General features: G+C 37.7%; 1 protein-coding gene across 1 annotated transcript in view; it reads right to left on the reverse strand.

Annotated features, from left to right (window-relative positions):
- The window catches only part of grid2 (glutamate receptor, ionotropic, delta 2), a 537,845-nt gene that overhangs the window by 159,984 nt on the left and 361,876 nt on the right, over positions 1–15,985 (reverse strand). Inside the window, exons 5-7 of the mRNA XM_053326218.1 lie at positions 15,760–15,813; positions 5,863–6,036; positions 792–953 (exon numbers count right to left, since the gene is read on the reverse strand). Of these exons, the coding sequence (XP_053182193.1) occupies positions 792–953; positions 5,863–6,036; positions 15,760–15,813 (390 nt within the window). The remainder of the gene's footprint in view (positions 1–791; positions 954–5,862; positions 6,037–15,759; positions 15,814–15,985) is intronic.

Here is a 15,985-nt window from a genome sequence, read left to right on the forward strand (position 1 = left end):
TTGTATAAGTGAATTTAGCAGTGACTGCATCTTAACGTTTAAACCAGAGTATCTCAGCAAAGAAACAATAGTGTTTAGTCTCTGAAAATGTGTGTAATGAGCACAATGTCTTGAAATGCAAATACATACTCCCTAAATAAAAAGTGAGAACATGTGTTTTCCTACCACTGAAAGATGAGAGAGACATAAAAATAGGAAGACATCTGAGATTGTACTTGTACACTGTATTTTGGCTAGGGGTTAGGTACATAGTTCATTTTGACAGATATATTAAGAATACATATAGAAAAAACATCATTCTTGATAGAAAAAAAAAAGATGCTTTCAAACTGGCACACACACACTTGCACACATCACAGCAGTAAGCCTCTGCAGGAGGCTCATGAAACAGATGGATGGTACACAAACTGAGATTAGAGTCAGGTGACTTTAGGTCATCATTTCAAATATAAATGGTTTGAGCTTCTTAAAACCACACAAAATGTTTACAGTACTCTATACACAATATGTGCCCAACATTGATCAAAGGACAGTTTACACTGTTATCTATTTGTATAGCTGTCCATGAATAATCTGGATCATTTTGGTGAATAATTCTCAGAACATCCCTTTCACATCAGCCTATATGTCTCAGGCATTTGGTCTGTGCTCATGTGTATTTGCCAGAGCATCCAAGTTTGTGTGTTTGCATATTTAGCTGGAACAGGGTGTGTGTGTGTGTGTGTGTGTGTGTGTGTGTGCGTGTGCGTGTGCGTGTGCGTGTGCGTGCGTTTTATTTTGCATTGTCATACCTTTTTTACAGTATCCAGCATGCTCTTGCCTCCCTGCCACGGTTTGGAGTTTTTCCTGATGCAGCTCAGGCTAGCCATGCTGTGCCACTTTCTGTCCTCCAATTTTCTGTGGAACGTATTGGCCAGCAGTAAAACAGTATCATAAATGTAGCGGTTTGTGATCTACAGAGAAACAAAGAAAGAAGCAAAAAATAAATCAATAAAAATAGACACATAGACATTCATATACACACATTTTGCTTTGGCTGAAAAGTCCTTGTTTTCTCCTGGTTATAAAGCTGTGCAAGATTGACTGGTAAAGACCTCCAGACACAAGGGAGACATAAGCTAAATATTTTCTTGCTAGAATGCTATGAATGAATGTTAAATAGTTAACTTGTAGACATATCCATCAGTACCTTGATTAAAAAATAAAAAATGTACGTCTTACTTTACTTTGCAGCTTGTTTCTGTCCCTTCTATATCTGCCTGTCTCTATCTGTTAATATGTGATATGTTCCCTAACCCTGTGGTGCAATACATAAGTAATTTCATCTCAAATATGCCACTGTTTTTTGCTAAAACTGTGCAAAGTTTCACATATATCTACAGATACTCACTCACTCACACACAAGAAAAACATTCACAGATGACATTCATTACAATGTATTGATGGGTATTTGGCACCACATAATAAGATAGTGAGGAGGGAGAGAGAGAAAGAGAGGAGTTTATTCAGTGTATGCTCGATCGTTTTATGATTTATAGAACCTCTTGTTTAAATGTTAATGATAATATATTAAATAGATTGACTACAGCAGACATATTTCAAACAGACGTGATGTATATTCTCACATTAACACACATAAGAACACAATCATGACCCTGTAAATATATTTTTAAACAGACAATAACACACCACAGGCAGTATATAAATAATCTCAGCATTTCTACCAATATATACAGTTTGAACTAGATTGGCGAACTAGATCATTTATAAATATAATTATTTTTTTCCACAGAACTGCAGCTTCATTTTACTTGAATGTGAAGGTTGAATAAGGTGTATCCTCTGCAGCCCCCAGTATCAACATGACTGCACTTGTAAACAGTTTAAAAGGACCATTAAGGAGATCATTGTCAACATGCAAAGCTGGGGAATGTCACATGATCATATCATATTTCAGGTGTTACTGATCACAATGTATCCTGCAGTGTAAACCCAGACATGATTTGGCACATTGTCTGTGGTCAACAGTCAGTTTTGTTCTTAACTGCATTAATCTCCACAATGTTCCCTTTTCCTAAGCAATCAACATAAACAAATGCCTACACATTTTTCTTCTTCTGGTGCATCTAAGGCCATGATCTGAGAAAGGGTAATCCTGCTGACAAACCTTGAAGACACTTCAGTGATTGATTTGGGCTTTTTTCATATTGTGCAGGTTACCAATCAGTCAACCCAGATACAAATGTTATACAGTACTTACAAAGCTAAAAACAAATGGTAGACTGATCAAATAAATAAATATTAACCGGCTTATTAGCAGAATCATAATATTTCACACCATGTAACCATTCTAATTAAGATATTGTCCTTTGCAAATTACTCCCAGTAAGCATGGAACAAAAGTTTAGTCTGTGATTTGGTTCATTTGGAAAATTTCCTTCCACAAAATAATTCAGGAGGAAAAAACTTTTGCACATATTTTAAAGCAAGAAAGAGTCTTTTGCCGTACATTCAACTATGCCTGAGCAATGTGGAGCTTGTTCAATCTGTCATTCTTCTTCCAACACGTTATTTTAGAATGTAAGCAACCCAAGCGGGAATATGGCTATGTCAAGGTTTTCCGCTGTATTGAAAAAATAAATAAATTAGTTATAAGACAGCAAAAAAAATGGTATGTTCGTTGTTACTTGTCAAATAGTTGAATGACAGGCAGACAGGACAAAAGACAAACTATAGTGTCAACTTTATCTGACATCTAACTTTTTCTCTCACTTCACAGTCTTGTCTTCCATTGCTATTGTTGTCCATCCACCATTCTGTCGCTCTGCCTTCGTGCCGACTGCTTTTTCTTCAAAAATTAAAGTGAAGATCTATTGCTCTATGGGGAGCTCGAATGATCAGTGGGTTCTGCACTCAAAGCAAGCATTATATGTGTGTATGTGTGTGTGTGATTGTGTGGTCAGCCTGAGTTGATGTGCTTCAGTGCAGTGTGAAATTGGGCTTCTGGGCCACTCTCTGACCGCTGAGCTCTCAGATTCAACCGCTCACCCACACACACACACACATGACATCAAATTCAACATGTACAGTGTGCTTCAACTGTGCACACTGGTGTGTCACTCTCTCTCTTTGTCAGATAAAGAAACACATTGTCTTTAAGCACATATATGTAAATAGACGTAAACAGTCAGCCCTCTACAGTAGAATCAACACAACTGGACTCTGGCCAATGTATTGTAGGGGCAGGCCCCTGTGTGTTTTCTATGATTTGGACAGTACAACTCTCAAACAACAGGACCAGCTCTCTTCACAACCCCTGGGAATGCTAGCCAACAAACCATCAGTGACATTTACAACATCCTGCAAACAGCAATGATCTAGATAAGAAGACCAATTTTTCCCCTCAACATGGCCACTGACCTAAACCATCTTTGACCCCTCAAGATCTCTGAAAGCCAACAAGATGGAAAAAAAACAAAACATGGATAAATGGACAGGAGGGGGACTGACTCTGCTCCCCCAGAAATCTGCACTGTGATTAACCAGGATGCATCTTTAGAGTGAAACTTTAAAATAATCTCTTCTCTGAGAAACAGTTTTTTGTGTTTTTATCGTTTATCTTTGTCTTCTTGTCTTTTACCATGTTGGTGGAATGTTTTTTTTCTTTTCTGGTTTGAAAATGCTATTCAGAACAATCTGGAGTCATGAGTTAAGACAAGATCAAAACTAAAAGATTTGAAAACAGGAGCTCTCTTCCCATGGCAACTTTTAAAAGCCGGACTGGCCAACTGACTCATCATTACAAAATCCAGACTCTACTGTAGTTTCTCACCCAAGCACATCAGACTCCATTCTATGTGACAGGCCACCCCAGGGAGCAAGCACATATTTCTACAAAACCTTTTTCAACTTGTTTAAACCCTGGTGCTTTCATAATTTATAACTTTAACTGGCAATTCAGCACTAAACTGTTGAACCACTGATTTGACTAGCTGCTTCTCAGGTAACAGACATCTAATGTGCTTATCAGGTCTCTCATACCAACCAGACAATAGATAACTCAAGGGTATCATTCAGTTCAGTCATTCAATGGCTTTATGTACTAGTTTCCCCTTTTACTCTTGTGTCTTGATTGTAAAATGTTGTAAATGAGTGGTTAGTATGTATAGCTGTAGTATAACCAATACATCAAATACAAAATTGAACATGTTGGTTTCTGCCTTAGGCCTTATACTCTCACAAAACCATAATTAAGATTAATAATCATAATTACAATTGACCTCTCTTGTGTGGTTCACAAAGATGACTATTTCCTTATTATTATACTAGTATGGGTTATATCGACAGATGGATAATTTCACATTTGAGTTTATGTACAAAAATAACTCATAATAATTAGCCATTAAAATCACTATTTGAGCGCACTAATTCCTTCAGAACTATGAACACACTGAAGGGGCGTGATTCAGGATATTTGCTTCTTACACCTGATAAGCACTCTATTCATCTAGCAACACATATCGTCTTATTTTATTCACTGACAACAGTAGTGCAAAAAGAAAGGCAACTGTCTTGAGACTGGAAAGGGAGACATCCACATAAACATTAAGATCACTTTTCTGTTTTCAGCATATTTCCAACTTTCATCAAATATGTTCCTCCAGGGTCCTATGCATCCATATAAATCAACAGCACATTAATTCAATTTAATATTCTTGTCTTGACACATAAATAAGAGTGTGTTCCGTTTTCTCCGCTCTATTTGATGGCAGCTTGATGATTCACATACACACAAGAAGTGATAATAATTGCATACATATTGCCACCGTAGGGGACATATTAAGGAGAAAAAAAGACACCATAAGTAAAGAAAACATGAAAGGGGAGAAAAAAACTGTTTCCATGATGGTACCAAAAGAGTAATTGTGTGGTGTATATAAACACACATAAGGTTGTGAGCCAACTTTTGCCCAAATGATTAATGATCCAGGTAAAAAGCCTCATAGCCACAAGCTGTGACAATATCAAATCAGAAAGCCTGGTGTAATAGGAACATTTTGGATCCAGAGGCATGTTGAAATGTCAAACTAAAACACTGGGTGCAGTTTTAAAAGACAGAAATGGAACATCGGAGCAGCTTTTAAATACATAAGTAGTTTGCTACTTTAAAACCCAGACGGCAGTGTTTCAATAAAATTCAATTGGAATTTGAGTGCTGTTTTCTTTTTATTGGAGGAACTGCTGCCAAACAATGCAGTTGGCTGTCGACACAGTCCATATTCCCACTCGATATCACACTTTGCTTCAAGTGGAAGCAATGACTGACCCTAATGTCATGATGTCATGTGCTCCTGTTTAGTTTATTTTCTTTTTTTGATCATCCTCAGTTAATTAAACAGTAAAGGGACACAATATCAAACAGCAGGCCAACAACAGCAACTCCCCAAAGTAGCTAAGGCGATTTCGTTAGCACTGATGTTATTCACTGAATCTTTTTGACAAAATATTTAGCAGCTTTTCAGCTCCCTCTAAGTGCACTGCAGCAGAAACGTTCTTATTATGTCTTTTGAGACAATCAAGGTGAATGGTAAAATACGTATATTTTTATCTGCCTACTGAGTGACCTACTTAGATCCCTCAGCATTCTCCAACCTTACTCCTGCTGTGGTACACATTTAAGGTCAAAATTATTTAATGTGCATACCACTATCCTATTAGCCACTACATACACAGATAATACACACATGCTCCATTACTTTCAGTGTGACACTTATACAGGTTTTGAACGTAAAACTAATATCCTGAGTGGATTTCTTGAAAATAACTGAGCAGCTTTAGGGACAAATCATCAAACCAGCTCACCTCTAGCTGCTGAGCCTTGGGGTTCTTAGGGTCACAGAGGGATGTGTTAATCCTGTGGTTGTGTTTGACACAGCGCTGAGAGGTATTCTGGGGCATAGGGAATGTCTGGCGCACCAACGTCAGCCGACCAATTGACTTCATGACCAACTCCTGCAGGTCATAGTCTGAGATCTCCTGTGGGGGTGGAAAGAGAATATTGGGAGGAGGTAGAATGAGTGAGGGAAAGATGGGGATTCAGAAAAGGAGAGTGTGGGGAATAGACAAAAAGAAAGGAGAAAATCAGTATAACCAACTCTGTTTTGTCACATTTAATTGTTGAATAACTACAATCAACACTCTTGACAAGAAAAATACAAATAACTATAACCACAAAAAAAAAACCTCCATAAAATTCCTTTAAAAAATGGAATCATTCATATTCATACGACATATTTAAAGTGGTTTAGGCTTTGTTTTATATTCTTTACTTTCTCCATTTTTGTCACATCAACAGTGAAAATCTGCTGTCATTATCTGTAAAAATAGTTATTAAATATAAGAGTTGCATGTCAGCAGATAGAAAGAGGGAGAGACGAGAGTAAATGTGTATGTGTTTGTGTGTACTTGTTGTGTGCATACATGTGTGTTTGCACGTACTCTCCATGTCCTTGCAAAACCTTGGGGGAGGAATCATTGCTAATTTTAGCCCTAGGACACAATCTCTCTCTCCCTCTCTCCATCCACGGAGCTCCATCCATCCATTGCAAGTGCAGAGGGTCATGTGGTGATGAGATGGGAACTGACGTTTATCGTCCCTGGTGGAGGTAACACTGCCACCAACCCAGACAGCCTTTGCTTTCTTTGTATATGTGTGCAGTGATTGTCTGTGTTTGTGTGTGTTTGACTGAGCCATGTGTGTGCATGCCAGATTACATGTAAATCAATGTGTGTTTGTGTGCATATGTTTCTATAAGATTGTTTTTAAGACTTCCAATCACGCAGAATCCCTTTGATTCTGTTTTACTGGAACATGACAGCCTGCTCGACAGGATGGATGGGGCTCTGCCTGCAGACCATGCACATGAATAAACAAGCCATCACTAACACTTCATATTAGTGAGGAGTAATATTATAGGTACTACTGGTTCATTGCCTAATCTCAAAGGGTTTTAATTGAATGTAATTAAGGTTCATTAAGACCTGAGTCCTCACAGGGTGTGATCATTGGTGATTAGAGGTAGAGTATGCATATTATTTTTAAATTAAATGTATGTTTAGAACATTTTTAATAAAGGATATCAGTTTTGATATTTGAAACAAATGGACATTCATAGTTTATTTCATATATTTTAACTTCCTCTGCTGTCAATTTGGATTTTCTAAAAAATATGGAAAATCAACTGAGAGTTCATGATCAACAATTGACATTAATTATTAAAAAAGACATAAAAACAGAATAAATGGATATTTACGCCTCAGAGAAGGGTTGAAATAATTTAACAGGTTTAACCTTGCATGAATGATGCCTGGTGCTCTGAAGTATCTAGTTTCTAAACAGAACTGTATTTGCTGGCTTTTGGGGGTAAAACGTGGCAAAAATCGCAAACAGTTGCCTACATAAAAAAACCCTGAAGGGGACTGAATAACAAAGCTAACAAAAAGATGTCAGACAAAGAGAAAATGCTGAAAATTGCTAAAAAAGCAGATCTGTGGGCCAAAAGAGAATTAAGATTCACAGCGGGCAGTCAAGGACGTGTAAAGAAACATTGGCAGGCAAGAATTATCCAGAGTGCCCCACTCAAAGGATCAAACTCACCAATGCATCAGCGTGCAAACACACACACAAACAGACACACTAAAACTTTAAGGGAAACATTATTTTAAGATTTTATATAGGCGTTTGTCCATCTTTCTTCATTTGTCCTTCTCTGTTTACCTCTTCATCTCTGTCTCTCTAAGGACAAACTGAGCAGACTTTACCCAGTATGACTTTCAGGGGTGGCGTGCTCTAAAAGCTGTTAGCCTTTTAACAGCTGAGACTAAATGAATGTGACACTTACATAGGCACATACACACACAGGGGGGGGGTCCTGGGAGGAAGAAGTTACTGGTGCAGGGGTGACATTCATCTCATATTATCAAAGTGCTCTTTGGTCACAAGTTTTACTTCAATAATTTCCCTTACTTAGTGTCAACCTATCATGGGCTTCTTCAATCAAACCATTATAATATAACCACATTTAATATCCTGTGCACTCTCATATAAAATCTAAACCAAATCATTGTATTCCATCTTTAAAACAATCATGAAATTGTTTGCTTGAGAACATCTATCATCACATTTTTCAAAGTGTCAAGTCTACGTAGTGTCCTGTGACTTTCACAGTCAGTCACTCTTAATTGAATTTTTCACAAAGGTAGCATGTTGCCATTGTTAATCCATTATTATCAATCCAAACTGCCTTTCAAGTTAAACAATAAATTACAAAATCTTTCATTTTTGAGGATGGTGGAGTGAGCCCCATGTGCACCAAATCCAAATATGTGGAGCCAGGAGGTGTGGGCAAGTTGTAACCCCCAGAACACCCTGCAGCTCAAGTGAATCATGAGTTGTTTACTGCATGAGCTTGAAGTTTTGGTCCCCATCAACCTCAACCCATAACCTCTTTTTCCATCCCTCTATACCCCAAGAGCACCAAATCCTAATCTTTAGAGATTTATTTGAATATGAAAGCAAAAACACATCCTTCACCCTTGATGCTTTTTGGCACCTTTTCCATAACCCTTTTAACTTTGTCCTATGCTCTTTCTCCCCCCAGCCTCTCCCACCTCTCCCTTAGAGACACCAAATCCCCTTTTCTCTAGAGGGGATACCACTGTTCTTATTTATTCTTTGACCCTTTCTGCTCTTTGACTTTCTTTGATTTGATCTGTAATTTGCTGTCTCTCATTTCTGGGTATTTTTCACATAGTGAACGGGACACAAGGAAGAGAGAGGGGAGGATCATGGGAGTTGAACAGTATGGACAACTGCAGGAGAGATGCAATCAAAGAACCTGGCTATGGTATGAGTTGTAAATGTGGTCAAAGGTGCCTTAAATTCGATATTATAACAGATGGAGAGTGTTTGATAGTGGTTGAAGAGAGATAGTAGTGAAAGAGTGTGGTAAAATGAAACTAAGTGCACTAAGTGCATGGAATGTTAAATACAAGTCAATCAAGGAGACTCTGACATGCAGTGAAACAGTATATTATGATGGAAATGGATTAGAAAGTGAGGAGAACAGGCGAAATTAAGCTCTGACTCTGATTCAGATCCAAAGACCACGCAGTAAAATCTGGATAGAAGTGTCATAGTTGCCTTAAACAAGGCAAAAAATATCCAACAGCTACAGGGGAGCCACTTAGCAACAACAGTAGACTTAGATGGCTGCAGTCATATTGGGCAACGTCAAGCTGTGCACAGACTGTGTGCAACTGTTCACTCGCTCTCCCTCTGCAAGTACTGTTGTTGCTGTTTAGTAAAAAAATGTTCTTTAAGATAACTTACCTAAGACTGCAGCCTAAAAACATGTCACAGCATTACTTTGTCAATGACTGCCATACAATTTTGAGCTTTGTAAAATAGGTTTTCAAAGGGTTTCATTAACCCACGGTTTGCAGAATGTCCATGTCCATATCCTTCAGTTATATTCAAAGCATGAAAATCCTCAAAATTTGAGTTACATAGTTTTCACGGGATATCACACTGTGATATACAGTGTTTAAGAGCCAAAATGATGATAAAGCCTAATCTCGTCTCATCTCATTACCATGCAATTGTTCTATTGCAAGACAATGAGGCAGAAATGAACTGTGAGGAAGATCAAGAATGATAGCATGAGAAGAAATAAAAGAACAAGAAGGGGGTTATGGAGTTATCCTCCAAACTTAAGAGAAAGAAAGAGAAGCCATGAGTCTCCCTCTATTATTTCTCCTCCTCCTCATCCTCATCCACTCATCCCGAGCAGAACGAAGGAGATGGGTAAAGGAAGGATGATCAATTATGAACTGTGAACTCTCCCTCAGCAGGGCTGTCTGACTGCTGGCTGTAGATAAAGCAGAGTTATGACAACCATACAGTACCCCCTCATCCATAATAAACCACAGGGAGGGAGAGCACTTCCACACATAGGAATATTAATTCTCCAAAGAACCAGTACTAGAAGACATTACTGTGACAAAATATTGTAGCCATTCATCTATTTTAAACATTCTGCTAGAGGACTACAGCTTCACTTAACCCATGGTGGGGATGCTATGTCTACATCAGAATAGTCGATGACTAAATTATGACATTGTATTTGATCTTTACATTTTTTGACATTGTCAATTTTTAGTACCGTTAAGAGTGAAAAAGATGTGAGAAGGATAGAGTGAGTGGTGTTACAGTAGCAGAAGATTCCCAAGTGCTTCCTTGTGTTTCCGCTTCCCTTTGATCTCAGTGCTTCTCTTTCCAATTCTCTCTGTGGTTATGTATTGTTTGTGCGTGTGTTGGCGTGGCGTGATTCGCCTTCCCCGTCCTCCTGGCTTCAGGCTCTGCTCATCCTGCACACGTGTCTGAAATCAGCTCATCGCCTCTCCCAGTCTGTTCACCTGCCTCTCATCAGGTCATCAGCTTGCAGTATAGCTACCCCCGGCTCTTCGCCAGATTGTTGTTTCAACCACAGTGGTAGCTAAAATTCAAGGACAACTCATTTCATATGCCTCGTGATTCAGTATCCTCATGTCTCACATGCTGACTTGTTTCTCTTGTGTCCCAGGATCATTACTCGCATGCCTGTCCTCCTGTTTGTCAACAACTTCCAGGCCTCCAAGATATCCCTGCCTGCAGCGTTGTCCCTCATACTCTTCCGCTCATGCCAGCCACACTCCTCCATTACCTTCCTTCAACCCTGTTGTCACCGGATCTCCATTCCCTGCCATCAGCTTTTCATCCAGATCCTCCCCACAATAAAAAACGTTTTTCTTTTTTTTAACCACACATCCCTCTCTGCGTCCTGCATTTAAATCCCTCCTGTGTGTTCATAAGCAATGGAACATCATCAAGTATGGCTTTCTCAGGAAAGTCTTCATTGGTAAACATATGGGGCCTGATTTACTGAGATCCCAAAAAGTGGGTACTACATTGCGTGAATCTGAACTGCTTCACTGTGTGTCTGCAGGTTTATCCCATACCATATTAATATAGTTAGGCTGCTGTATGCTGTGTATTTTATACGTGCACTACACAGCTGTCCTATGTCTGTGATTAGGTTGACATATGATGACTGGTTTTACTCTTTTCTTTTTACTTATGTACTTACTCTTACTACTGCACTACACCAAATTTCAACCAACCTTTTGAAATGGAAATAAAGTACTGAATTGTATTGAAATCAGATGCTGAACATATTAATTCAATAATGCTCTGTTCATTACCATTTTGAAAAAAAGAGAGTTAATGGAATAGTATTCTTTGAACAGTGGTCAAATAAACAGGTACATTGAGACCATCTTATTTGATCTTATTCCTGATATGCATGTTTCGTTCTTTTTTCATCATTCACATCTGCTTTTCTTATTGTCTCTTCTCCCTATAAGTGTTTCAAAGAATATAATGTTTGTATGCCTTATTATATGTATAAACATTAGCAAGAGAAGATAGAGAAAAGAACATAGTATTTCCAGTGTGCCTATGACCCAGTTTGGTCTCATCCTATCATCCTCACTTTGCTTGACTGAGTAGTGGTGTGTTTTAAATGTTGATTTAAACAGTGGCGTGAGATTAGTTTAAAGAGCAAGAGAACATTAGACATGAGACATGAACAGCTGAATTAAGTGTGAGAATGTTGGAACTGTCACGGTTATGCACGCAAGTGGACCCAAATGCAGAGACAACAGGCTGGAGATAGGAACTGAAGAAGTGATTAATTATATACCACACACTGGTAGCAGCCAAAGACAAAAACAGAAGTGGCTGACATGAGAAGCAAAAAGTAACAGCTGCAAATACCAGGATATATTGACCACAAACCGACAAAGAACAGACAGGTATACGCAACTAGACCCAGACCGATATGGGATTTTTAAAACCGACACCGCTTTTAGGGTTTCACTGATACCCAATGATTTTTTTTAAACTGGAATGATAGACCTCTATGTGGATTGTTCAGATTTTGACTGATACAAGGCTGCCTTATTAAACATGTAACAGATTATAAGGTATATTTAACAGTAAGCATTAGGGGTGTGACGAAAACGCGACGATATTTCTTGTTTAAGTGAATTTTGTCTCGCGAAGCTATAATTAAGGGCCGCACCAAAAAAAGAAAAAAAAAGAAAAGACGATCGGTTTTCTATCGCTCATTATCACGTCATGTCTTCTTTTTATAATAGCCTATCACGTGTGGATCATTAACGTTGTTGCAGCTTCTACCTGCTGAGAAGATCAGAAGTATGAGATGAGGAGAGGAGCAGTAGTAAGTTGACCTCAGGTCTCTACACTGAGAGCTTCAAGAAGGAGGAGCGGAGGAATCTAGCGCAACTATGGAAGCCTAATGATACAAAAAGTAAAATGAGTCACACTACCAAATTATAACACAATTTATATTTTGTTCTACTTGTGTATTTTGTGATACAGGATTTGTGCAATTTACTGTTATTTCTGTGTTTTTTATTAGCAATATATTATATTTTTTGATAATTGGATTCTTTATTTAATTTATATTTATATTAGAATTGTTTCTACTCTTTAGTTTACTTTTTGGTATTTGTGATTGTATCTAACCTTTGTATTTATGGTTGTTATTTCCATAAATACCAAAATGATCCATCTATAAAATATCTATATGGAGAAAGTGCTGCATACTGCATATGATAATTATATATTTAGAAAGTAGAACTAAAGTGATTCATTATAAGATGATTAGTTAAAACATTTCAATTCAATTTCCATTTTGTGAATTTCAAATAAAAGAACAGTCATTTATTTCCTCCATTGAAGTTTTCTTAAAAATATAGTTAAAATCTCGTCTCGTCTCGATCTCGTGAACCCAATATCGTGTCTCGTCTCGTCTCGTGAGTGGAGTGTATCGTTACACCCCTAGTAAGCATTTCTAGAAATTAACATTTACAAGGGTTAAACATCAGTACTGTACCAGTCAATCATTATTTAAATTGACTGAACTCCAAACACAAAATGCTTTTTTTCTTGTTAATCAATAAATGTCATTATCAATCATGGATGTATAACTTTAACTCACAAACAGCAGAGTGAAGAGATAAAGAGCCGAAACTTTCTACAGTGGGAAAACACACGTTGAAAGTTTAATTTTTGTAAATGTAATAAGACTGTAATTGTTCAATTGGAGACAAACTGAACTGTAAGTCCTGAACAAAACCGTTTGGTGAGAATACATGTTCACACATTAGCTTCTACTTAGCTGACAAGATATGAAAGTAGCTATGTGGTAAACTGGATAGCTAATGTGGCTAACGGCTAATGTCACGCATCAATTTCTGCATTATATGTTATGTAAAAAAAAGTTTTCATATCTGCGCATATTGGAAAACGTATTGCGATGCTGCTTTATTTGCGATAACATCGGGCAGGCACTGGAAAAGGAGGGAAACATAAGGATTGGTTAACAATGAAGACAATGACGGTGTGGCAGGCAGAAAACAAGACAAGGTTAATGAGGTTAAACACTGAGCAGGTGTGCACTGGAAACAGCTTGAACAGGACAGCAACACATGAGAAACACAAACTGTCAAGAATAAAATCAAAGCAAGGCAGAGATAAAATTCAAGAAAACAAGAGCCATGGAGTCAAAGGAAAAACTATACCAAACTCAAACATTAAAAAAAATTACGCAGAAAAACAAAAATAATTACCTCATAAAACAGACCAAAAAATAAATTACTCAGAAAAAAATGTTTTTTTTAAATTTTATTCAAGTGAATGCAATACGCTTCCGTAGTAATCTTAATACTTTGCTTAGGAAACTAATAAAACCATAAAGGATTTTCAAAGTCTCTTTTTGCGCATGTGATGTCTTAAAAGCCTTATATGATTTTTTTTATATATATATATATATGAAAGGTTTTAATGAAAAAAAAAAACTTCAGTTGTATATATTTAAAACAGGGGAGTTTGTGTTTGACAGAGTGTATTTCATCATTGACTCTTCATACGCAGCGGGTACAAAGTGATACCTGCTACATGCTGCTAGACATAAACGTGGGCTGCAGAATGACATGTTGAGCCTGCCAGGAAGCAAAGCAAATGGCAGGCCACTGCCAGGAAGCTTGAAAAGTGTTAGACAATACCAGATGCCTGACAGGATGCAAAGCAATATGAAGGCATACTATGAGACAGATAGATGTGAATTTGGCCTACTAGGCAGTCAAGTAATGATTACTAAGACTACTCAGTAGGCTGCTCGACATTGCCATCTGCCAAACAAAGTGGACAATGACAGTCTCTTAGGAAAGTGACGGACCACAGACCACTTCTTTTTTATTGGAGTGGCAAAGTCTCCAGTGTTACATTATGAAATGCACATTATAGTATGCCATCTATTTCAGTTAGCAGAGGAGACACGTTTAAGTGGCATAACAGTCTATCTAGCAACTAATAAAGAGTGATTGTTTTCAGCAGATTTATCACCATTTTTACCTCTGCTAAGTAAGCTATCTCCAGTAAAGTGCAAGAGCGATGCTCATTCTTTTCCCTCGCTCCTGATGTATTAGCATATGAATAAATGCAAAAACAATACTGAGAGGTTGTCTAAGGGTACTTTCAGGGATTGCGACCATGTTACTACAGCCTCTCATCCATATCAAATATGAAAGAAAAACTTACTAAGATTCTTAAAGTGAACATCAGAAAATAATTATTGGCCATCCCTGCAGCATTAATATATGGCATGGATATTAACATTTTTCTCCGACAAAAATGCATTCTCTGCATTACTGAGCAAGTAATAGGACGGCTGAGCCTTATAGCATTTAGCAGCATTTTTATGGACTATGGCTTGAAAATGGAATGAGGGAGAAAGTGAGAGAGAGAGAGAGAGAAAGAGAGACTACAGTCAACGAAAAAGATTGGAGTATCTTCTTTTGTTATACTAAATTAGGTTTTCCATTGTTCCTACAATAAATTGCTCTTTGTTCAGTACTTCCCAACTTTTGAGTGTGTATGGTTGCAGTACATGTGTGAGAAACTATGGCAGCATGCACCTCCTGCTGTGTCCTGTCAGTTCACTGTAATGCCCAAGGCGACCAACGCCCACACAGACACACACAGTCACACAGACGAACGCACGCACACACACACACACACACGTACACACACACACACACACACACACACAAGTGCACACACACACACACACAATGCAGCTGATGATCCCGCTTTTCTAAAAGGCACTTCTTATGAAGCAAGATCAAAGGCATTTACAGCTAATATTAAAGTTTAATTATGTTTTTTTTTTCTGACCAGTAGTAACTCTGATCAGTAAACATGGATGAGTAATCCAAAAAGCTCTTAATATTTAAGTAGTGATGCTGATTTTGAACTGAGAGAATACATTTTCATCTAAAGGAATTCTACCAAGGTCACTTTTGATTGTTTGTAGCTATATCTTACATAAATGGTGAGCATATCAAGTATAAAATCTTTACTGTATTGTTTCTGCCTGTTCACAACAGTGGATGCTCATTAAATAAACTAAATGGTCCTTGGTCATCAAGTTTTGTGTGCTACTGGGAGAAGTGAAGTAAAACAAAATGAGTCAACTACTTTTTAAAATCCCCTCTCTCCTTCAAAACACCCAAGACAATGAAAGTAAAGTTACACCCAGTATAGGATCAATAAATCATTTCCATGGCACCCACCTCATTGATCAGGATCCAGTGACAATCAAAGGCCACCAAGTTGGTCTCCACCACCTGCAACACAACAAAATACACCATCACATTTAGTGGAGAAAAAAATAACAGAAAGGTGTCACTGATAGAAAATAAGAAAGAAAATGAAATGGTCAAAAGAAGGGAGAAAGTATGCAAATACTCAAATAGTCTTAACATATTATAGGAAAAAAGAAGAAGAATAGTCTGAAAC

This window comes from Scomber japonicus, chromosome 9, assembly GCF_027409825.1.
Source record: "Scomber japonicus isolate fScoJap1 chromosome 9, fScoJap1.pri, whole genome shotgun sequence".
In the NCBI taxonomy this organism is placed as follows: domain Eukaryota; kingdom Metazoa; phylum Chordata; class Actinopteri; order Scombriformes; family Scombridae; genus Scomber; species Scomber japonicus.